This window comes from Neopelma chrysocephalum, unplaced genomic scaffold (assembly GCF_003984885.1).
Source record: "Neopelma chrysocephalum unplaced genomic scaffold, ASM398488v2 Primary Assembly neopelma1_68, whole genome shotgun sequence".
Taxonomy (NCBI): domain Eukaryota; kingdom Metazoa; phylum Chordata; class Aves; order Passeriformes; family Pipridae; genus Neopelma; species Neopelma chrysocephalum.
This window is the reverse complement of record NW_020897727.1, coordinates 3,473,384-3,497,376: the sequence shown is the minus strand read 5'-3', so window position 1 is coordinate 3,497,376 and position 23,993 is coordinate 3,473,384. Positions and strand designations below refer to the sequence as shown.

The following is a 23,993-nucleotide window of genomic DNA, read 5'->3' as shown; positions in this document are numbered from 1 at the left end:
TAGAGAGTAACAAACCCAACCATGCCTCCACCCCAGCTGATACACAGCTCTGTTTCTTGTGGGCTAACACGCACTCATCCACATCCATACTAACACGGGTATCAGTACCCAAAAGGGCAGCATCTTCCTCTTCCCTTTTAATGGTCTTTTAATCTCAATAAACAATGTTATTAAGCATATTTCTACAAGACTGATTTGTGTTTTCCAGGTGTTTTAAGGCACACAGCAGTTTAATGTCGAGTATGAAACAGAAAAATTAACTACACTGCCAACTTTCCAGCAGCGATGCAAATATATGCCTTAAGAGATACACCCAGGTTTAAAAGCTGATAAATTAGCTAAGGAGAGGAGTCTATCTTCATTAAGTTTGACTTCCAAATACTAAAGATGGGAGTAAATCATCCCCTGATGTTGTGGGCAGAGCTGAATTAATTTTAGGTGTTGCCTCTCCTTCCACAGGCAGAGCTCACTGGGAGATGCTGAAGGCCACTCATGAGCCCATGGTCACACACAAGTGTCACAGCCAAAGCCAGAGCAGTGGGCTCCAGCAGCTCCGAGGAAACTCAGGGGTAAAACACAGTAGCGGTAAAACATACGTTTATTAAGATTTGCTCTTTTTAGGTCAGTGTTGTTTAAATCAACACCTTTGGCTTCACGTGCTGGCTCATGTTAGAGAAATAAGTCCCAAGGTCCTCCCTGCTTTACATCCAGCAATGGTGTGGGACAGGCATGGGACAAGCTGAACTCCCTGGCTGTGGGGAAGCACTTGGTGTGCAGGTAGGGCGCATTCAGTAGGTTCCATAGCATTTTGCCAAGACACCAAAACTCCCATTTTGTTCCCTCTCTGTCACTTGGCCACTCACATCATATAGGAATGAGTAAATGAGGCTGCTGAGCAGATTTCCCCCCCATGATGTACAAAGATAGAAAGCATTACATGCCACCACCACCCACCTGGTCAGCCACCCTGCCAGCCCCACTGCCCTTGCAGGCAGGCAGGGGACCAAATTGTTGACTTTCTTCCCCTCTGGCCACTTCAGAAACCAGAGGTCCCATCTCCCCAAGCCATGGAAGCTGGGCACAGCAAAAGCAAAAAAAAAAAAAAAAAAAAATCCCCCAGCTGCTGGGTGGAACAGGCAGGGATTTTGCTGCCATCCCCTAGAAGATGCTCAGGGCTCCTGCCGTGGCTCCCTGTTGAACTCCCTACCACTGGTCAGGCAGCAGCAGTGCTGCCCAGAGCAGGCACTTGCCCAAACCCTCCAGGAACAACACCAAGCCACAAAAGGTAAATCAAAATTAGCAGCACTCAAAGGTGCTTGGCGGGGCTGGACAGCCCAGGCAGCGGCTCCCTGCGAGTCGGGGGCGCTCTGAACAGCAGAGAGCACGTCAGCACTCGGGCAGTGGTGGGTACCAAATTAGCAGCCTTGAACAAAATACAATTTGAGAAATAATTAACTGCACTGTGAAACACTGTGATAATTTCAAGTATTAAAAACGTAATCTTGCATATTAATACGAATTTACTAAAAATCAAATCAATAACTCAGTGTCCTCTGAATTTCCTCCAGACAGCTAATTTAATTAATCTTTTTGTTCACTTGGATATAGATTTTTAGATTTGCATTTTGCCATCAGAAAATAGCTCGTGCAATAGTACAAGATTTCCACAAAGAAAATGAATTTTTACATGGATTGGATTTCATTCCCTTGGCTGAAATTCTGATCACTGAGCAGCAAGAACGCTGCTGTAGCACACAGGATGTCACTCAGGATGTGACAGTTTCCTCTTGTTTTAAACTACTTTAAAAAAAAAAAATTCTTCTCAAATTAGCAACAGAGTATTGCTTTTGATTAGCAGTAGAGAGGCTGTGAGCACACTGGGCCCAATTCAGTTACTTTCGAGTTTTGCTCTTAACTTTGATGGAAATTAAATGGGAATTAAATTCAATGCAGTAGAATCAGTTCCTTGAAACGCAGTTACGGTGTTAAGCCTGTGACTGCATCTGTGATTTTCTTCTCTGAACCCCTGTGTGCTGCCACAACACCCCGGTGCCCACTCGGTGCTGCCGTCTGTCCCAGACACTGCTCCAGACACTGCTCCCTCTGCATCTCTCCTGGGCACAAGGTCCCAGCACTGCAAGGGCACAGGTGGGCAGGGACACTCACGCCTGAGGGGCAGGGTCCTCCCCAGAACTGGGCAGGGGTGGCCAAAGGAGAAAACACCCTGCCCTGTGTCTTCCAGAGAGTACAACACATCCCTCCCTCTTGTAGAGCTGTGCCAACATCATTGTTGCTGACTTCTTTTGCAATACTGAAGTAAATAAGTGCAGTGATTCAGACCCCATACTGAATTTTGGGGGCAGTACTTGAAAGAATTCAGCTCACACTGCCTTTATCAGGGTCCCATCCTCTCAACCTGTGCAATCTTGATAACTGAACTTGAGAGGGTCACATCCTGTATTGCTTCAAAACTCACTTACCCTTGACTCTCCTATGTTTGTCTTGGTAGAACTTTGCTTGAATAACCCATTTGTTGGGCTAGCACAACATTTTGCTTGGCTTGCAAGCTATATCTGGTTAAATGCACATTTCCCTCATTTCATTTTTTGATCATTTTCTTCTCCAGTCATTTAATTGGACTCACAAAGATGTTTGCATAAGTTTAAATGAGGCATAGTTAGAGTTTTCAAAAGTACATGTAATTATGCACACCTACAGACTCTAAAGAAAAAACAAGACTACACAAGAACTGATCCTGAAGAGCCCAACAGGAGATTTGCAAAGTTTCAGTTAAACACCAGCAACTGCATATTTGGAGCTTATGGCAGATAAAGGACTTTAACCGAATTAGGCAATGTAGGTAGCATTTTCATATCAGTATCATCACACTGCTAACCAAATCCAGCACAGTGCTGCAGCAGCTGAAGCTGTAGAGTTTGGCCAGTCCCTCTCCAATGGTAAAGATGGACTTTGCCCAGTAAGTCCATCTTTTGCCCAGTAAGTCAGAGTTTGTAAGAACATCTGCTGCATCCACACGTCCCATACCTCTTGGAAGCTATAGTGGGAATCTCAGGACTAGCAGTGTCACACTGCAGCCAGCTGAACTCAGAAAGTTTTGCAGACTTAATGCCAGTAGAAAAGTCTGATAGATGGATACAACCCCAAGTCCTAAAATTACCATCACAGAAATCAGTTGTGCACCCAGAAAGCGAGGTGAGAGACCTTGTCTGACTAAATAGAGCAGGGGGGCCACAAATAGTCTCACAGCAGCAAAAATCAATCTTGTGCACTAAAAAGGACAAAGGGACAGGGAAGACAGCACAGAGGGGAGGGCCAGGTTGACAAGCTTCTCCCAAAAGAAGGGCAAGTCTTTCCTTGGAGCTGCAGTAGCAAGGCAAAGGTCAAGGCAGGAGGCAGAATGTATGTCAGCTGGGGCATAAAATATTGCAGAGGGAAAAAAATAAAAAGAGAAAGGAAAGGAGGACTTGGTGGGACAAAATCTAATCCTGCTACTATTAGGGATTACAGGACCTCTGGGTCAGCAGCAACTTGAGATCAGCTCTACTGCAACTACCTGTGCCATGCTGAGAGCTAAAACCAGAGCAAACAGCAGGCGCCACTTCATCATTCCTGGCCCCTTCCCCACTGAACCCAGAGCAAGATGCACAGGAGCACCGAGGCACTTGGGAACCAACCAGAGGGACATCAACCATCTCCAGGGGCCCTTTGCCTACCCTCCATAAATATTCTGCGGCTTAGAAAGTCAGCGGAGCCCACACCTCTCAGCAATCCCTGTCAATAGAAGAGACCCCGACAGGAACAGGCAGATCTTTTGTCTGTGTAACAAGAGCCCAAAAGGAGGAGCGAGGGTGGCAGGCGAGCAGGGCTGCACAGCCGCCCCAGCAACCGCCAGCGGACATCTCGGCAGCCCTTCTGCCGCAGCAGCGCCGAAGTGCCGACCCAGCGAGGGGGAGGCAGTGAGACGGGACCCGAGGGGGTTTGCTGCAGTATTCAGACCTCGGGCTGGTGTGCTCCAGGGAGCGGCAGCGCGGGTATGTGGAGCAATTTAGGTGGAGGCTGGCAGGCGTATTGCACACGGACTGAGACCGCAGTGCACCACCGAGGCTGGAAAGGGTCGTGCCGGTCCAGCTCTTCTCTTTGCAGCCTCATCCAAGCCCCGAGCGACAGGCGGAGCAGGAGCAGGAGGCCACAGCAGTCCCCTCGCCCGGTCAGGTGTCTGCCTGTGCACGGCTGCTGGAGGGACCCCACCATCAACACCTCCGGCAGATGGCCGCCCCCCGGCCTCACCACCCCTCACAAAAATTACATAAATTTAAACAAGGCAGAGAAGGAGGGAAAAAAAGAAAAAGAAGAAAAAAAATCAGGATCATTTCAGAGCGGTACAAATAGGAGGCTCCGCTGGCTGCAGGAGGAACCAGCTGATGCAATTATCCTGGCGGCCGCCAGTAGACCATCTGCCCGGCTCCCGGGTTGCTGTTGTTGCAGTCTCAGCGGGGCTCGCTCCCAGAAGAGCGGGGCCCCGCGGCCGGGAGGGAGCCATCTGCCCGGCCCCAGGCTGTTCGTGCCGCACACCGCGGGGGACAGCCCGGGAGCCAGCCCGCTGCCCGACGGCCCGGGGGCACGGCCACGTGTGCCCGACCACGGCCGGGGCTCAGTGGCCGGAATGGGCAGCTGCGCTGTGTTTTCTGCAGGGTATTTGCTCGTTTTCCCTTGCCCTTACGCAAACCAGTTGTGTTTCTGGAGTATCTTTGTGCCGGCTTGTGTTTAGGGTTTACTCGGTGTGCGTGAAGGGAGACTGGGACATCCCCTGTGTCCTTGAGGAGGTGTGCAGACACTGAGGAACCAGTGACTGCCACCCCATCCCACAGGGCTTCCCTGAGGCTGAGCCCCAACCCTGTACACCCCATGATTTATGCCACAGGGAGGGTGATGTCTGCCACCTTCATTTCTGTTTTGTCATTTCTACATTTGTCATTAAAACACAAGTAGAAAATGACACCCAGAGGGGAAGAGATGAGCTCTGTCAAGGAAACCTGATAAGCATGCTGGTCTGATGACTTTCACTTCCCTGGCAGGTAGCTACCTTTACTAAGCCATGGCAGGTAAATTTGCTCTCTCTGGAGTTTTTCCAGCTATACAAAGTTCTGTCGGATATGGGAAGTGCCCTCCATCATCCAGGGGTTGTGCTGGGCATCACCTGGAGTCAGGTTTCAGTAACAAGTCTGCTCTCACTGACAAGGTTTCTACAAACTTGTCAGGCTTGGACTGAAAGAGGCAAGAGAAGTTGTGGCAATTTTTTTGTCCTTTTTAACCGTATCAAGTCCATACACCTACTGCTGCCCCAGGCTCAGTCTCTGAGCATTCATCTGCAATCAGTCAAACAATTCCGAGTGCCCCAAAAAATTTACACTTTTTGACTCCCAAACTAATTGCTATTCAGAAAGGAACGAGGTAGGGAGGGATGCAAGGCTGTGCCAATCTGTCTCACCACCTCCCCAACAGCAACAAGTCCCTGGTCACTGAGCACAGCAAAATTTGGCCATGGCCAATTTCCTGGGCAGTTATTTCAGGGCTGGCAGCTTCAGGAGGGATGTGGCCTAAGGGACAAAGTGCTTCTCCATCCCTTGCTCCCCCCAGCCAATGCCAGCCCCATCCCATTATTGCACCTCCCTGCAGCCTAGTGCTTCCCTCTCTGAAGTCAAAGCATGCGACCTGCAGTGACAAGGCTGAGGAACCCATTAGAAAGGACTAACACAATACGTGGGTTTAACTTATCAGACCACACTTACACTTCAGCTTTAATTTAGACAACGCCTGGAACTGTTGTCAGTCACAGCTGAACTATTTATTATTTGAAGTAGATAAAGGAAAGGGAGCTCTGAATATAACCAGGACTGGCCCAACCAGTCACCACATCCCCACTCCCACATGCTGCAGCCTCTCCTGCACTGCAAGCACTTGCCTGCATGAGGCTGTTCAGCATTTACTGAAGCCTTCCCAGCTGATTTGGAGGTTTTCCCCCCTTCTTTCACTCTGTTGCTGCTTGTAGAGGTTTGAGACCACAGCTGCCCTCGACCAGCACCCCCTCCCAGTGCTTGAGGACACCAGCTCAGACTAGAGAATCAGCAAAGGGTAAATGCATAAAACCCCATTTCTGCTGGAAACCAGACTGAAAAGCTGCATGTGGCCTCATTATTTAGTGGCCACGTGTGGTGACGTAACCAAGGGCCAAATCCAGCGTCAAACCTAAGTGAGATTATGCTCTGTAATATCCAATATCTTCAGATTCTCCCATCCTGTGCATTTTCAAGGCCTCTTTCCCTTTCCTTTGTACCTTTTCCCAAAATGCAGCTGACACAACGATGGGCTGGGAATGCTGGGAACACTGGAAGTGGAACTGCTGCACTGTGGGGAACCCAGCATGAGGTCAGGCAGGGACCTGAGAACAGTGTAACAAAGGTAAAAGTAGAAGAGAGTGGAATGTTCCTCACTGCATTTCAAGGAGTCTTATGGTTACTGCTTCCTGAGCTTATGACAGTGCTAGTCTAGGGGCACCTGGGCAAAAACCACTCCAAATTTCATCAGCCATGATTACAGCCTCCACCATGGTACAGCACAGTATAGAATGCAGATGCACAGGGAATTGTTCTCGAATTTCAGGATGCAAATGGTTAATATCACCCAATAAAAGCCATTCCCATTATAAGGAATCAAGGAATAAAGGGGGTTAAAATAACTTAAACTGAAATCTTGTTCTCCTGTAGCGATCCAGGCTGCTGTTAAAAGAGTGTAGAGGAGAAGACAAATTTTTCTTTACAAGGGAAAACAATAGTTCTGATACTGCAGAAAAACTTGTAGAGCTTCCTCTCTATAGGAAGGAAATTCTTCTCAGGCTTTGTTGGCACTGTCCCTACACTCTCTTCACTCAGCAGCTTTGTCCTTGGGCCCACACTCGTAGAGGGGACATCCAAGAGGACCCCAACTAAGGGCATCATCACCCACCCCTGCTTATCCCTCCGTGCCCAGGCTGGGCAAGGGGCCCCTGCCCCCATGAACCACAGGGGCTGAGACCAGGGTAGTGATTCATTTCATTGCACAGAGTGGAATAAAAAGCTATTTTAAGATTTTTATATGCCTTCAAATAATGTTCTCATTGCTGTAGCTACCCAGCATAAACTAAATAAAAGCTCTGTAATCTCTAAAACACAGTACTTTTTTTCCAAAAGCATGGAAGTGGGGAGGGAAGAATGTACAAACCAAAACAAGCGGGTATATTTCTTGTGGGATCTGCACTACAGAAGAAATGCAAAGCAAGTCTCCCTCTCCCTAGAGGGTCTTTTTTCAAGAGGGAGAATAATAATAATGTAGTAATAATAAGCACTTATATAGCGCTTTACATTTTCAAAGCGCTGTGTAAACATCAACTAATGGGACACAGTAGAATAAGTAGTGTCTAAAATGAGTTTATGTACTGCATTATATTTTTCTACAAAGTGGCTGGGGCTGTTTTTAAAATTAAATTCCCCCACACATTGATACTTGTGCAAATGAATCTCCTTTAAAGAAGCGCAACAAAAAACATTTTTTTCATTAGTTACACTCCACAACCTTCATATTTCCAGGTTTTGTCTCAAAGCAAATTGTTTAGACAGTTTCACGGATGTAAAATGCACTTTGCTTAACAAGAATAGATCTGCTAATGAACACCATAGGATGATATATCAATACACTTACAGGCACATGCCAGTGTTTTCCAAGAGAAAGTCACATACAAGATATGAAATATTTCATCCAAGAAAGTTTTCATGAGAGAAACTAAGAAATACAGAGGGCTGGTACTATTGCTGCCTTGTGGACAGAAGAGCAGGGCAACCAGCAACTTCTCAGTTATAGATCGCCCAGCAAGGGAAAAAGTCCCTATACTGCAGCTAGAAAGCAAGCATCACTTTCAGTTTTAGAGAACAGAATTAAGAGGAAAAACATCTTCTATAATAGGGGAAAATGAAACAAACACAAAGCAAACCCAAATATTATTATCTGAACTATAATACTGGTGTTACATTTTGCTTTTACCTATCCAGCATCTCACAGTATTTAATAAATTCACTCTAGTCTCCAAGGGACAAATGTTATATCCTCTTTGCATACAACCAAGATGGAAAATATTGAGAGAGAGGGGGGAGAGGAAAAGAATTAAGCAGCACATGCTTATTATTCCAGGAGCCATGGCAGAGGCAGAAGAGAAGGCAGGAGGGGAGAAATCTGATTCTGAGTCTCTTCTAACAGCCTGGAGACCTTACTATTTTGAAAACTTTTCATTCTTTATTATCAATAATTTGCTTTATAGCAAACCCAGGTGCTTCTGTGGGGAAGCACAGCCCAGCGTGCTGCGGCTTGTAAGCACAGAATGAAAAGGCTGCACACGACTGAAGAGATCGAGGAATGGTTTGGGTTTTTTCTCATATTCTCCAGCTAGGAATCAAACGCCAGTCAAAAATGGCATGCTGAATATATCTACCTTTAGGCATGCGCTTAACTGTAAGTATATGAGTAATCCCAACGGTTTCAGTTTTGGGGATTTTAATAGTTGTATGGTTTTCATAACTACAGGAAAAACCCTTTCCAACAAACTGCCAGTGTGACTCCCTGTTGTACTACACCACAATTACTGGAACATATTTGGTATTTCTCAAGAGGTTCAGATAATGAAGAATCCTCCAAATTTTCTATTAGCCCAAACTTAGGAATTCTGCATCAGGGAGTTAACAGCAGAACAGACAATGTATGTTAGGTATTGCAAAAGAAAGAGAGACGGAAATACTTTAAAAAAAAAAAAAAGCTTTAAATTTTATAAATAAGGTTGTTTGAGAGCCCAGACTGCAGCCGAACCAATGTTACTGCACAAGCATGCAGTTAAAGATCTTACTCTCCTGTATTTCTTCATACAAAACAACTTTTTTCGTATTTTCACACCACAATGTTGTTCCAAATCTGAACAAGAGTAATAAAAAAATAGGAAAACACACCAGAAACCAGCCTATTTTATTCTTTGATGTGCTATTGGTTTAACATTGAATCACAAGCTTCTACTAAAACCCCACATCATTAGTTACACTTACAAGGAAATGTTTTTTAAAAGCAAGGAAAGGTACAATGTTATGGTTGCTTTGGGGTTTTTGTTTGTTGGTTTTTCTTCCTGGCAGACAGCCAATTCTTTTACTTCATGTGACTAAAAATAAGCAAACAAGGGAGGAGGAAAAAAAAAAAAAGTCCCTTCCTAGCAGGGAAAGCCATCGAAATTTGCCACTTCAGAAATAATTTGAACACAAACAAGCACAAGGCACTGCTGCAACACTAAAGGCCAGGCTGGCCACCAGCTGGGTGGGCCCAAGGACACTGGGTGATTTGGGCAGCACAGGCTTTGTCCTTTGCAAAGTCACTGCGACGTTACGAGCCCAGGATCATGAGCCAGTCCAGGCAGGACGTTATGGGACACGGTGCTATTTGAGCCAACCACAGCCAAAATTTGCCCATAAGAAAACAGACCGTATAAAGTAGCCAAAAGAGCTGGGATTTACCATCATATCTCCTGTCATCCAAGCACAGGAGAGACAGACCAGCCTCTGCCAAAGGACCAGCTGGCATTTAAGTGCCAGGATTAGCAGGAGCACCCACTTGGTGGAGCGGGCCCCACGGTGACACAGCCTATGGTGTAAGCTAAAAGCAGAATAACAAATCTTCCTTTCCCTTGAGATATGTAACCTAATTTCTTAGTGGCATTATTTCTACTAAGTTAAAATAGAGGAGAAAATTGTTCTCCAGCAGTGCTGCCTCGCACAAGGCTGCTGCCAGCAACTCTCACTGCTCCTGTGCTGGTGGAAGATGCCAACCAAACTCTGATCTCTGGGTGTCTTCCCTCTTCCTCACAGGACAAGGTCCCTCCCTCTCTGCTTTGCATTGCATTCAAAGCACGGCTCCCTGCTTGGCTGGGAGTCTCATCCAGAGAGGGATGAGGAGCAGCACCCAGCCACTGCAGTGGGACAGCACCGAGCACTCCACAGCGACACATGATTCTCCCAGGAATAGCAGAGAGCAGCAGGCAATTGTACAACTTGAGTCTGTGCTTCATCACTCTCAGTGAACTTCTTTGGGCTGTGCTCATGTGGGTTTGTACCCTGTGCTTTGCTATGGATTTGAGTATTTGCTTCAACAGCCGTCATTTCTTGGCCACATCTTCAGAGGTTTAGAGACCTGCCCATCAGCCCACTGCACACACAGGTGCACAACCATTTTCCACATAAGGGGCCACATCCAGCCTCCCCAGCTGAGGTTTTTTTCAGAAAGGTTTGATCCAAACCAATGGCACCCAAACACTGCCAAGAATGATTGCCCTGCCCTGCACCAACACACACCAGACCCGTATGTGGCCACCACAGAGCTACAGGGTTACTTCTCTGATGGGCTAATGGGTAAAATCAGCTCCCAAAAGTCCTTTGCCAGGTAGGCAGCAGGACAAGGAGCCAGAAACAGAGGGGGAGCTAACCCCATCAGATCAGCCCCCACCCCATGGTGAGGAACTATGCCAGGCAGCCAGGAGGCAAAACCAGTTTCACTGTGAGCATAAGGTAATGGCAGCCTCAAAGCAACCAGGATTCATCTCCACACTCCCTTCCAGAGCAGTGGGTTTAACAGATTCCAATTTGTGGACTGCATTTAAGCCAGGGAGCGGAATGTGCTTTTCCAACATGGCGATATCAAATTAAGAAAATGTCCAGAAGAAAACAAACCTGTTGGGATGTACCAATAAAAGAAAATTGAGTCAAGCCAACAGTAGACAGTAAGAAAGACAGAAGAGCAGATAAATTCTCTCTAATAAGAGCACAAACAGCATTCAGCTTCCCAAAACAGCAGGAGATTTCACCACATCTCCTCCCCGCCACCGCCTCAGCAGGTCCCACCATGAGCTGAGCAGTGGCTGAAGCTGGACTCCAAGTTCACCACCCTGCAGGCAGGCCATGTCCTGCTCCATCCTCCCCTGCCTGCTTGCTTCCCTGCAGGCACAACCAGGGTTGTGGTTACACTCTCTATAACTGCAAGGAGCAAACCCAAAGATTCAAAGGAGGAAAAACCAGTAAAGAGGCTTCAACTTGGGAGGAAGATCTACCTGCAAGTATTCACTCAAAGAAAAACACTCTCAAGCTACCAAACTCCATGGTAGGAGAGATACTGTGGGAAGGGAAGCAAAGCTGCCAGAGGGACTCCACTGACATTTTCATAGCCTACAGATACAAGGAAGAAAAGAGAAGGCAGGCAGATAGTGCCACAAGGTGAGTTATGCTCAATAATACCTTAATTTCAGACAGGTTTATTTCCTGTTATTACTAATTTCCAGCTCCCTAATCAATACAAGCCCTCCAATACCCTGGCAAAGGGCATCTGCCTCTGCCTGGCCAGGGCCACTGTAACTGCGGCAGCTGCTCTCCCCAGTACAGGGGCACTGTAAACAGCCAGTTTCCCTGCTAGTCCTGCAGTTGGGCTATTTTTTCCTTCAAATCATCATCATATGTCTATAAATTAAAAATCAAGTTCTTGGAGTCTCTCTCAAGATAAGTTTTTATTAGGTGGTTTGCTAGGAGACGAGCATTTGGCACCCAGCACACCTGCTGCCCTCGGTGCTCGGACAAACACACATGATGGAAGAGACCAGAGGACATGCAGCCAGACAAGACACTATTTTCCAAAATAAAACCTGCAGAGATAATATTGCATTTTTTAAAGATTCATTTAAAGGGAGTTTTCCAACAGCACTCTGAGAGATAACACAAAGAAACAATTTTGCTTCTTTTTTCCTCAACACTGTGGGACAGAAAGGTTTGGGCAGCCCCAGCTCTGGAGGCAGCCAGGACCTCCCAAGCCACTGAAGACAACGATTTCTCTACCTGCCTTTTTGTTTGCTCAGGTTTTGCACTGCGTTGGCTTTGCTCACGCCAATCAGACAGCAGCAGGTTTTAAGCCACCAGTCTGATGTCTTCAGCTGTGCCACTGACTGCTACGACACACAGAACATTTCTTGGATGGCCGTGTGTGGGGATACAAAAACCTCATTTACAACTTGGCATCTCAAGGAGGACAGGGTGGTACAGCAGCAGGTGACAAATTAAAAGCTCATTTTTCTATGTATTTTCTTTGGAGCCACATTTCGAATACAGACCCACTAGCAAGGAGGAAAAAAATCCTAGCTCAGACACTTCTTTATGGAAATGTGCACTCGGTCTTTGGGAGAATTATGGCAGAGTAGCCGGCGAACCCCACTCGGGGGAGATTTGCCTGCAGGACACCCACGTTCCCACCAGGGAAGCGGCTCCGTTCTGCCGATGGCAGGGGGGTTTGTCCCCCCAGGGCTCTGAGCAGCAGCTCCTGCCGCAGCCAGGGACACAGGGACACCCGGCTGTGCAGCCTGGCAGCTCCCTGCTCCACAGCACCCTCAGAGTGCTGCAAACCAGGCACACCACAGCTCTCCCTGCCAGGCATCTCTCAGGGGTGGGGTTTTTCTCAGACCCCCTCCTTTAAGTTCAGACTTATTAATGAATTTACTTATATTGAGAAGAAGGAAAACAGAAGCTCTCTGTTAAGCATTTGTTTAAGGCCAAAAATAGTAATCAAAATAAACCAAACAGGAGTTCTAAAACAAATCTCACTTATCTGTTATCAAGCAGGAAAGAAATTAGGAAACAAAACACCCTTGAAATTAAGGGGATCAGATCAGTGGACTCATACAAGCATTAGGCAAGACTCAGTAAAAGATCCTAAGACAAGCACTCAGTTTCTTTATAAAATGGCTCATAATACATTGTATCATACTCCTCAAGTATGCTCAGAATTAGACAAAAGTACTTCATGTTTAAAAAAAATCTTTTCAAGGCTACAACTTTGTCACCCAGAGTTACCTATTACATTCCCCACAAAGTATCACTGCCAGAAACACCATTTTTGCCATTTAAATCTAGCATAAACATACATAAGGTGTAATTCACACACAGTCCTCCTTCTCTACTTCTCCATCCCAGTATTTTTCAATACTCTGCCACATCCCACATGCCCTCTGGGGGAACAGTCTGGTCAGTAAAAGCAAAGAAATTATGAAGGGCAAGGCATGCCATTTTCCTAGAAATAAAGGAGGCCACGAGCAAATTACCCAACTGAAATGCATCCACAGAATTCAGCAATAAATAATATACAAGCTTGGCATTACTGTATAATCCAGTATATCTTAACTCATGTGAGTAATCTAATGAAGCAACAGAAGTCTGAGTAAGAGTTTGAATAAGTAAATTAAAACAAAGCTACATTTACCTATCAAGCAAAATAGCCAGAAGACTGCTGCTTTTTCCAGAGCAGCAGGCAGGCTTGTGCATCAGAAAAACTTCCTTGCATTTTGCAACCATGTTAGCTGCCCAACAAAAGATACTTCCTATTCCTCTAGGCCTTCCCTTTCATTTACACATGAACACACAGCATATACTTTATGTATTTGTGTGCATTCACATAATAAGTGCTGAAAGCTTACTTTTTCCAGTTACCACTGTGACCTCCTCTTCCCTCCAAAACCCCGAACAATTAGGAGTCCTCATAAGCCAAGTTCAGATGCTGCCATGATCATAGAATAGTTGAAACTTCAAGAATTAATGACTGCAACCACACTTGTCCTCAAATTTCTCTATATTAAACAGAAAACAACTGTAAACCACAACAAATGCAGTCCTTCAGACAGGAAAGCGCTGTCACTGTCTAGTAAGAGCAGAAAAGCTATTTTGTTTAGGTGGTTTGCATATGTAGTGTTGTCTTTTCTGCTTATGCTTAATCACACCCTTTTCCATGGAGCTGGAGTCATTTTTCAGATCTGTTCCTTCTCTCAGTCTTTAAATTTAAAGTTAAAAATAATAAGGTAAGTCAACATCTGTGCCAAAACTTTGCATCATGTCATCAGGCACCCTCCATACTCAAATGCCAGCAACAGATTTCCCACTTTCCCTATTTTATTTCTTTCTTTCTCTGTTTAGAATTTCTGCTTCCCAAAGTATGAAGTTCATCCTTCTACCACGTTTTCTCTATCTCCTTTTAGTTTTCCAGTTTCAGGGACAGGAGATTGCAAGGATGCGGAATCACAGTCAATTTCTCATGTAAATCTGTACCTGCTTACATTAACAGATGTTAAACACAACCCAGGTCTCTTGGGTTTCCTGCAGTGCCATTGAGGAGCTCCCACAGCCCTGCTGCATCTTCTGCACCTTGAACCTTCCCAGTGCTCTCCTAGAAATTCCCCCAGCAGCAATCTCAGAGAGCCAACAGAAAAAGCAAGAGGTGCTCTCTACAGCATTAGATGCAAAATGACCATTCCCATCAAGTCTCTTTGCTTCTTTTGCTCTTTCAATTGCAGTGCAAGAAATGAGAATAAAATCCAATCCTCACCAAGGCCAATAAGAAACACTACCACAAAAACAAGACAGAGGCTTCACCCTGCAGCTGCTAGAAGCCTAAGGCTACTCACAGTCCTCCAACATCAACAGGAATCTCAATTAACAGCATTAGTCCTCCAGCAGATTCAGAGTTTAGACTTACATTTAAACATGCAACCTAGCTTCAATTATTATCAAGGGAAAAAACTGTACTCACTCTAAAGACAGCAAAAATGGGTCCTAGATGCTCATCCCATAACAGACTTCATCTCTGCATTGCACCAAACACTCTCTTTTCAAAGGGAAAAGTGAATCTACCTTTATTAACGGTGTCTTCATTATCACTCAGTTGCCCACCATGTGAAGCAAGTTCCAGCAATCACCAGGTAGAGCTTGGCTAATCTGCCTCAGTGGTAACCCAGAAAAATCCCCATGAGGTTCAGGTGAGGATCATCAGGAAATAAGCAGAGCTGCCAATTTAAGTACCAGTCCTGTTGGAGGTTGCCTGGACCCTCACCCCCAACTCTAAATTACCTGTAGGCAAACACTACGTAAACCCAGTAACAGCTTTTGTGAGTCCAATCGATTGAGTGGTTAAACTTGTACAGTCAGCAGGCAACCGAGGGAGGCATATATTTTAATGGTAGATGTGGAAACAAAGGAATTTTGATTAGCCTTGGGACTGGAGGGGGTAAAAATACTGGTTTAGGATTTTCCCAGGATATGCATATTAAGAACTTGTCTTTTTGCCCTCTGTGTAATTTTTTTTAATATTTGGAAAGCAGAATTAGGCCACATTTGACCAAACCTCCAAGGCCTAACAGAGCCAACAGAGACTGGAGCACAGCGACTTGTTAACTCTTGTACTTTTACTCATAACGGGATTTCACTAGTGAGCAAGACATTTTCTGCAGTGCTATCAGAGACTTAAACAAACTGCTTCTCTACAAACATGGACCTTTCCCTCTGCTTCACTTTAAAACCTGAATGCATTGTTTACATTCTCTAATATGAACTAGAAATAACTTCTGCGTAAAGAAACTCCAACTGTTACACTTCTGAAGCAGCCTTCGTTATCAGTGCCAGACTCAAGGAGAACGCGACTGCGGGTGATGCTACAAAGAGAGACGAGATCAACCCCACTGGAAATTGCCCTGGAGAACAAGCAGGTAGGGTGGGTTTAAATGAGATCACGACTGAGATTATTTCACCCCCAGCATACCCAAGCGAGCCCTTCAGGTCTCCTGAGTGGCCTTTATCCAGCAAAGGAAACACTTCTCTGCCACAAAGGCTGCCTTACATTTGTACTTGCCACTCCGCTGCGGTAGCAATAAGTTCTTTACTGTTTGTTCAGCTCTTGAAAGTCCTGTAAAGCATTCACCATTCACCTGTCACACTGCACAAACTGAGCCCTTTGAAATGAAAATCTAAAAGTAAATGTGTTAGTCAACGGCTGCTGCTGCAACAACAAGCGAGCCCGACACCAGCTCGAGCCTTCAGGCAGGTAATTCACTTCAACAAGAGACCAGCGAACAACAGTATGTTTTATTTAATTAGGATGAACAGAAGAGATAAACCTCACAGCAGGGCGGGTAATGACAACATTTCAAAAATAATTCATGCCCAGGTAACAAAAGGGCAAATTTCAATTACATAAAAAAGCTAAAAAGTTGACTTAATACATCCAAGAGGGGAGAGGGAAAAAAATTAATAATTGTACTGCATATGATTAACAAGTGGCATTTACAAGCTCTGCAAATTGGTCTTTCTATTGCCTAATCTGTGGCTAGAAGGGGAAAGGTTTTCTTTCTAAGCAAATGCAAACAATATAATGAAGCTACTTATCGCTACATTCAGGTGGGTATTGCAGTGCTATCCGAGGTAAGTTGTACGGTGGAAAGCTAATGCCATACACCAATTCACTGTACCACAACGAGATTTCTGAGCCCGTTCCAAATGGCATCACCCAGTTTCCAACTCCATCGGGTCCCTTTGTTTGTATTTTAGAAAACAAACCCTTGCAAGAGGTCGAAGCCCGAACCTCCTGTAGCTGGAAATGTCACAAGAGACCATTTAGTCTCTGCACGTCCTTCTCCCCAGAATAATGCAACTCTGATAAGCCACCATAACTCACTGCTGCGCATATATATACTCTAGGTGTTGTCAAGAAGATGTAGTACTTAAAACTCACATCACCTTATTTGTCCAAGAGAACAAGGGACTAGCTTCTCTGCATTCACTAATGGACACCAGGAAAGAAAATGCACAGGAATCTCCTTCTGGGCTCTAAAAGGATGCTGAATAAATGCACATGCTACAGAGAGCTCAGAGCTGGTCCTCACTTGGCTCCAGCTCCCTCAAGTCCGAGTCCACCAATGCATCCCCCAGAGCCAGGCCCTTCCCTCCACCACCATTTGTCAGTCAAGATTTAGCAGGAGTCTGTAATAGGTTTTATATTAGTAGTATTTCATTACTCCAGCACATTTACCAGCATACAAGGGAACATAATAGTCATCCTTTTTCAGAGGCATTTACAGAGAATACTGATGGAGTGATGAAGGCCTGATGTAGGCATTTTTGTAAGACAGTTCAATTATTGTGGGTAATTAATAATCTTTTGTGTAAAAGAATATTATAATACAGACGACGCATGAGACCAAAAAAATAATTTCTTTTTCCAAAAAAATGTGGTTTGCATTTTTCAAACGTTGTAATCATCTAAAACTGATTTCACAAATTGGAATTAGGAAGCAAGATAAAATTAACGAGTTCAATAAAAATAGCTGAGTAAACAATTACGAGTGCATTTATCAAAATAGAAGTAAATATTAATTCTACAGTATGAGAAAGTCTTGTCATTCACAGAGTCAGCAGGTGAGGCAGGATTTTTAAAATGCTTTCTATAATAATTGATCACTGGGTACCACCCTAAGCACTTGATTTAGTTAATTTAACCAAGCTGAAACCACTTACCCAGGTTTAACCCAGAAGTTAATTTGGCACCAAACAATAGATAAAACCAAGCCAAAGCACCATCTATGATAAGACAATCTGTATTTACACAAGCTTAACGCATCTACAAAACATCATTTTTATATCCAATTCAGAGGATGGCATGAACATCTGCTTTCACTTCAAGACATTAATTTTCAATTATTGAAGAAAAACAAAATAAATCCTTACAAATTACTGGTAACTGTAGAATCTTTTGTTACTCTATTAGTTTATAATAGTAATTTAGAAATCCTACAATTAACATCCTACAAGAGGTCTCTGATTATTTTCTTTGCACGTGTCATCTGAAGCAATTCAGTAGTGAATGATGTTCTTTAACTTGCACTGATTGTACACAAATATTTTTGAAGAAAAAAACAGGAGATATTCTTCAAGAGCCACTACTGTTACATTAAAGTTGTTCTTCTTCAATGGCTTTAGATGTAGCATAATTAAAAATACGATATTTCTATATTCTTCCCATTCAAATTTAAATCTTTTGCATTACCTTTCCCACTCTTTTCAATTTTTGGCCACATTTATTCATTATATTCACTGAGACCAATGGGAACAGGCCGCAATTAAAAGGTGTTTGCACACAGGCAGGAGTTTCAATCAGTAAAACCAGTTAAATACCACCCAGATCCCATCCAGGAAAGCATACCAGAGGGAGAGAAAGGCAGGAAAATGGGACTTGTGGAGTTCAAGGGAGAATGCTGCTAGGCTTCTAGCAAAATACACAGGCAAAAATTAAAAACTGCAGGCTAATCCCTGAAGGCAGTGCTCGGTGTACTGCATGGATTCAAACGCTCTCAGGGCACCAGCCCCACAATGAAACACCAACATCTCCAATTATTCCTAATCCCCCAAAAGCTACACTTGATAAAGAACAATCAAGAGCGTAATCTTATTTGATATGAGTTTTATCAATTTTAGCTGCTGCTTTTACTGTATCAATAAAATTCCACAGAAACTTGAATGAACTGTAAAATTAAAGGATAATCGCACAAGTCTCTCGTATTTGGCAATTATGATTATACTTGTCAAAATTTAATTTGTAGAATGTACTGTTCCAGTACCTTCAGGTTCTTCTCTATCAACTGGGAAAAAAGGAAAATTATATCTTTAAGACAAGTATGAAAGACATTGTTACTTCCACAGTCAACTCTGTAACTGAGCTCCGACATTGTATAATTGACTTTGCAAGCAGAACAACAGCAATATAACAAAGAAAATGTCAGTGTTTTCACAGCGCTAATCTATAGCACTAGGAGGGCCTCCTGCTGTCAGCCAGAGCTGACAATACAATAGCTTTCAAAGGGATATTACCATCACGCTTTTATTCTTGACATCAATCAAGACAAAGAGAATCCTTTTCAAAAGACATTCAAAATCAAACCTTTGTATGAGCAGATAGGTAAAACAGCATTCCTTTAAAGAAGATCATTCATAGCAATCAACTAATTGGAACTCAGCAAATGGTTGAAGTATTTTTATTTACTTTGCAGATAACGAAGTAATGAGCAACCCCCCTTTTCTCTTCTTGACTGACACAAATGAGGCAGGTAGGGTGTGAATCAAAAGTTTCTATCAGCATTTTTTGCCAACAGAAAGCAAAAAAATGTGACAGCAATTCTGCAACTTCAAGTAGGATAACAAATCTAGAGTTAATTAGTGCATTCTTTTGCAAAACAGTTTCATTACCAACTAGCACGTTTATGCACAAAATACCCCTGCAAGCTGACAGCAATTTGCAGAACTGTCAAATTCAGCAGCCAAAGAGCATCTGATGCTTAAAACCTTGTGCCAATGGGAGCCCAGTCCCCAGGAACGGCAGTCCAGTAATGCTTCAATTACAATTACACGGGACTGGAAACCTACGGGTTGCCATTCCCAGCACTGCACCTCACAGAACCACCCCCAAGTTGTAGCATGAGAAGCCACAGTTTGACCAAGGGGAAGGAGGAAGACCTGCCTTCCTCAGCCCCCCCAGAGGCTTGGGTGCCCCCTGCTCCCTACAGCAGCCAGCATGAACAAACTTTTATTGATATCAGTCCCCATCACTTGCACTGGGAGACAGACAGTGTGCTTTGACATTCACAACTCTATAATGGTTCTGGTGTTCAGGACCACGTGGTTTTAACAACGCTGAGTAAGGTACAACTCTTCCTTACAGAGAACTGAAAAAGCTCTCAACAGCTGAGGTTACTGGCAGCAGGGCATGAGTCTGTACTGAGGAAAATTACTTTTGTGGGCTTTGTCTGTGATGTGAAGTAACGCTTCAGAAGAGGCCAGTGTTTTACTCCATCATTGCTACCACCACACTGACTCCATAGTGTTTATTTTGTAAACCAGTAAAGACTCAACACCTCGCACTTTATTCCGTCCTCATTGATCTGATACCACCTTCCTTTAAGCCCAGTAGAACTTTGTCCCCAACCACCAGCTTTGAGGTTAATATCTTCAGGTTTGCACAAATTAATGGTCAAAACAAATCAGTGTATTGTATTGCAAATCACAAATCCCATGTCAGGGGGAAGCCCAGGGCTACTGCTGGAGTTACAGCTGCAGGAATTACTGCAAGTTTCTGCCAGGCTGAACGTGAGACCTGATAATACAGCACAGGGGCCACCTGACCTGCAGCTGTGCTGGCATCCAATTTGGGTTTCCCATCACTTCATTTTCAATAACACGCATCTAAGAGTTGTCAACGTTCGATACTTCTGTCAAAGTCAGTCACTTCATTAAAGTCAGCATCGCTCCCACTTAATGTACAGGCAACTTGCCTCTTGCATGCAGAATAATCTCTTTCATCACAGGCACAGACTGATCCTATTTTAGTGCATAATCTTTCTGAATGAAAAAGGATACACAAATCTCAGTAGTGGTTAATAAATAGCAAAGCTGCTATACAAAGTGAAATAAATACATGAAAAAGAGAAAAACGGTAAATTATTTTAAGTCCTAAATGCTACACATACATCCACATAATTTATGCTTGTTTTCTTCTCAGTTGAATTGGGAAACCTGTGACCTCAGAGCGCCTTTATTTATTACATCTCAATTATTTCCATGGAAACGTGTACTGTGGCAATCTACTGGGCTGGCAGCTCCCTAGACCACAAAATGTATACAACGGACTTTTTAAAAGCAGAAGATATGGATGAATAGAAAAAAAGGCAGAATTTCTTTATCCTACATGCACATATGAGCTGCCTCCTATTATCCAGAATTTCACCCAGATTCAGCTCATTCCTTAGACTCCCTGTTAGGCAGCTCATGCTAAGACCTGTAATTTACAGCCTGTTTATGCTGAAGGTGAAAACACATGTTTTTTTGTGCCTAGAGACTACAGAAATATTTAGAATCTTTAAAAACTGGGCTTTACCCAGCTCACTATTGCAAAGACCTTCTAGACATTTCTACATTACAGGGATAATGTTTCTCAGCTATGACTTGCCAGTAACCTACCTGCTTCAATTCAATAAAAGAGCTCTTATAAATAGTGATCACTTCTGTATCAGAATTAAGGTTAAAATTTCATTATAAAGTGTCAACCACTTGTGAGAGATACTACTGCCTAAAAACTAATGAGATAGAAAACAAAGTACTAATAAATGGCAAATATCTAATGTTATACGTCACAAGATGTCAAGGTTTACTAACTGAGCTTCTAGAGCAAACATCGTTTGCACTGGCATAGAACTATTTCCTGAATGTTAAATGTGACACTTTAGCACAGGAAAATATTTTAAACTCCAGAGGCCTGGCCACTAAATGTGATCCCCTCATCCAAGGGAAGTCATGACCCGAGGCCTGCTCCACTGTTCTCAAACTGCGATTCTTTTAGTTTCAAACAAGGTATTTCAGAGCATCCCCTAGAAATAGCTCTAGCTCTGCCCTTTCTTCTGCCCACAGACTGTAACACTCATCTACCAATTACTCAAGTAGCTCCTTTAGCAGATTGTCCTGGATTGCAGAGGATCACAATGCCACGCTGCAAACCTGCCCCATAGCACAATGCTAAAAGGTTTCCTTAGTTGGTGGAAAAATGATTAAGGGGTTTATACAAAGATGAAGGACCGACTTTACAAAAACTTGATAAACATTTGAAGCACGTACGACTTATATTGCAGTGATCTGTTAAAGAATGGATATTTCACAAATAGTATAAAATGGCCCTGTATGCGGTTTCAATTCGTTCTTTAGCTGGTCGATTAACTGCACGCTAATTTTGTCCACCCACAAGTTATTTAATTACATGCGCTTTGGACTTTTTGTTTCATCTTCTGGGCACCCGAAGTTCTGATCCTTTTGTGCTTCTTCAACAAAGCCTCCGGACCACTGAGTTTGCGACTTCTGCTTTGTGCAGAGGACAATAAAACCTTCCCCAACATCAGCTAACCTCCTCGTGGCTGGTAGCGAAAGGCTTCGGGAATCACGCCTTCCCCCTCGCACCCATTCACTTAAAAGTCAAAATGCTGGCAAGGCGTGCAGTACGGCGCGGGGCTGGTCCTGGCCCTCCTTTTACGTTTCGCCAGCAGCTGTTTTCTTACGGAGGTAAACAGGAGGTTTTAAACACCCCTTCAATGTGCATGGAGAAGAATACGCGTACTTTAATGTCTAACCTCTACTAATATAGCCGTTACTAAATTTGGTTATTGTTTCTTCAAGCCCAAGCAAGTTCTCAGCCCCTATCTATCAAATCGGGTTTAATTCTCCCCTTCTTTCACCATCCTTACGCGCATTGGACAGCGGGAGCAAACAGACGGCGCTACCATTCCCAATCATAAAGGAACATTAATTTCACGCTAACCGGCTAAAACACGAGTGTGCTCATTCCTCCCTTCCCTGGCCCGCTGATGCGCCACCGCACCCGAGCATCCCCGCGAAAACTTTCCTCCCTCCTCGTCTCAACGATGCCACCGGCTTCTTTCATCAATTATCGCGACACGTGTCGCAGGCGACTCTCGGCCGACACCGCGGTACCCGCACAGCCCCGCAACGAGCGGCGGGAGGGCGGATGCTCCGCGTGGGGAGACGCCGTGGGTTCCGGGGGGGTCTCCGCCGCCACCGGCCCGTACCGGGGGGGGATTCGCAATCCCCGCCAAGCCGGGCCCCGGCCCTGATTGGCCGCGTCGCGGCGGCGGAGGCGGCGGCGGCTGCCCGGGGCCGGGCGGCGGCGGCGGGGGCCGGCGGAGGATGCCTTACCTTTCACCGAGCGGGGCTTGGCTTGCTTCCTCCTGGACATGTCCGGGCGCCGGGGCTCGTCCTCCTCCTCCTCGTGTTCCTCCCGTCCCTGCCTTCCCTTCCTCTCCCTGCTTTCTCTCTCCCTCCCCCCCACCACCACCTCCAAACTTTGCGAGGCGAAGCGGCAGCAGCGGGATCGATTATTTGATTTTCTCACTTCTTTCGCCTGTTGCAATGCGGCAAGTTCAACTCCTCTTTCCACCCCCTCGGGCACCTTCCCCCGGGAGAAAAAAAAAAATTAAAAAAAAAAAGAAAAATCACAGGCGCAACAGTTGCAATTTTTTTCTTCTTGGTTTTTTGTTTTTGTTTGGTTGGGTTTTTTTTCCTTCCTTCCCCCCCCCACTTGGATGTGGAAATTCTACCGATGCAAAGCGAGCCCGGCCCGCGCCCCCCACCCGCCTTTTTGTTCTCTTTAAAGTTTGCAGGCGCCCTGCGGCTCAGTCCGGCTCGCACTTTCGGAATAATAATAAAAAAAAAAAAAAAGAAGGGAAAAAAAAAAAGCAGCAGAGCCCTGCGCGGGGTCCCTGGCTTTGGGGTGGGGGAGGGCGCGCGGCGAAAACTGAGTGTCTAAACCCACGAGGAGCTCCGGCCCCGGCAATCCGGGGCGCTCCGGGGGTGCGACCTTGTTGCGATTTTCCTAAATCCTCCCCCGTCCGCGCTCGGCCCCCTCCCTCTCTGCCCGCTCGCCCCCGGCTGCCTCTCCCTTCCTCGCCCCCGCCGCTGGCCGGGGAGGGCGACGAGTCCTTTTTTATGCTGTCGGCGGGGGCCGAGGGGCGGCCGCCCCGTGTCCCCGGCGCGGCGCGGGCCGTGCGCGGCGCGGAGCTGGAGCTGGGCGGGCGGGCGGGTGGGCTCCCCGCGGCCGGCCGCGCTCGCCGCCGCCTTCCCCTGCACGCACGCACTTCGCGGAACAAGGTAAGTGCTTCTTTGCATCGATGCCGGGGCCGCTAGCTGCCTCCATGGGTTATTCGCTGGAAGGTGGCACCGCTCCTGCCTTCATTGCTGCCGCTGCTGCCGCTGCTGCCCTGGGTTTTTATTTTCTTTAGCTCTCGCCAGCCTCCCTCTCTTTTCTTTGTCCTGGCTCCTTTTCCTCCTCCTGATCTTGCTGCTGGGGCTGCAGTGCAGACACACATAATAAAGCCAGGCTTGGCTGGAAATGTAGCTGAGTCCCAGCAGGAGGATGTGAGGAGTGGAGTCCCGGCGGGGGAGCGCTCTGATCCCGTAGGGAGCCCCGCGCAGCCTGCGCCGATCAGACGGAGAGAGAGCCAACAGCAC

General features: G+C 45.4%; 1 protein-coding gene across 2 annotated transcripts in view; it reads right to left on the bottom strand.

Moving 5' to 3' along the window:
- The window catches only part of ZNF423 (zinc finger protein 423), a 228,958-nt gene extending 205,572 nt beyond the window's left edge, over positions 1-23,386 (bottom strand). For both annotated transcript variants that reach the window (XM_027685020.1, XM_027685021.1), the window contains exon 1: positions 22,683-23,386. In XM_027685020.1, coding sequence (XP_027540821.1) covers positions 22,683-22,722 — 40 coding nt within the window. In that variant the 5' untranslated portion in view covers positions 22,723-23,386. The remainder of the gene's footprint in view (positions 1-22,682) is intronic.
- Positions 23,387-23,993: the final 607 nt, after the last annotated feature.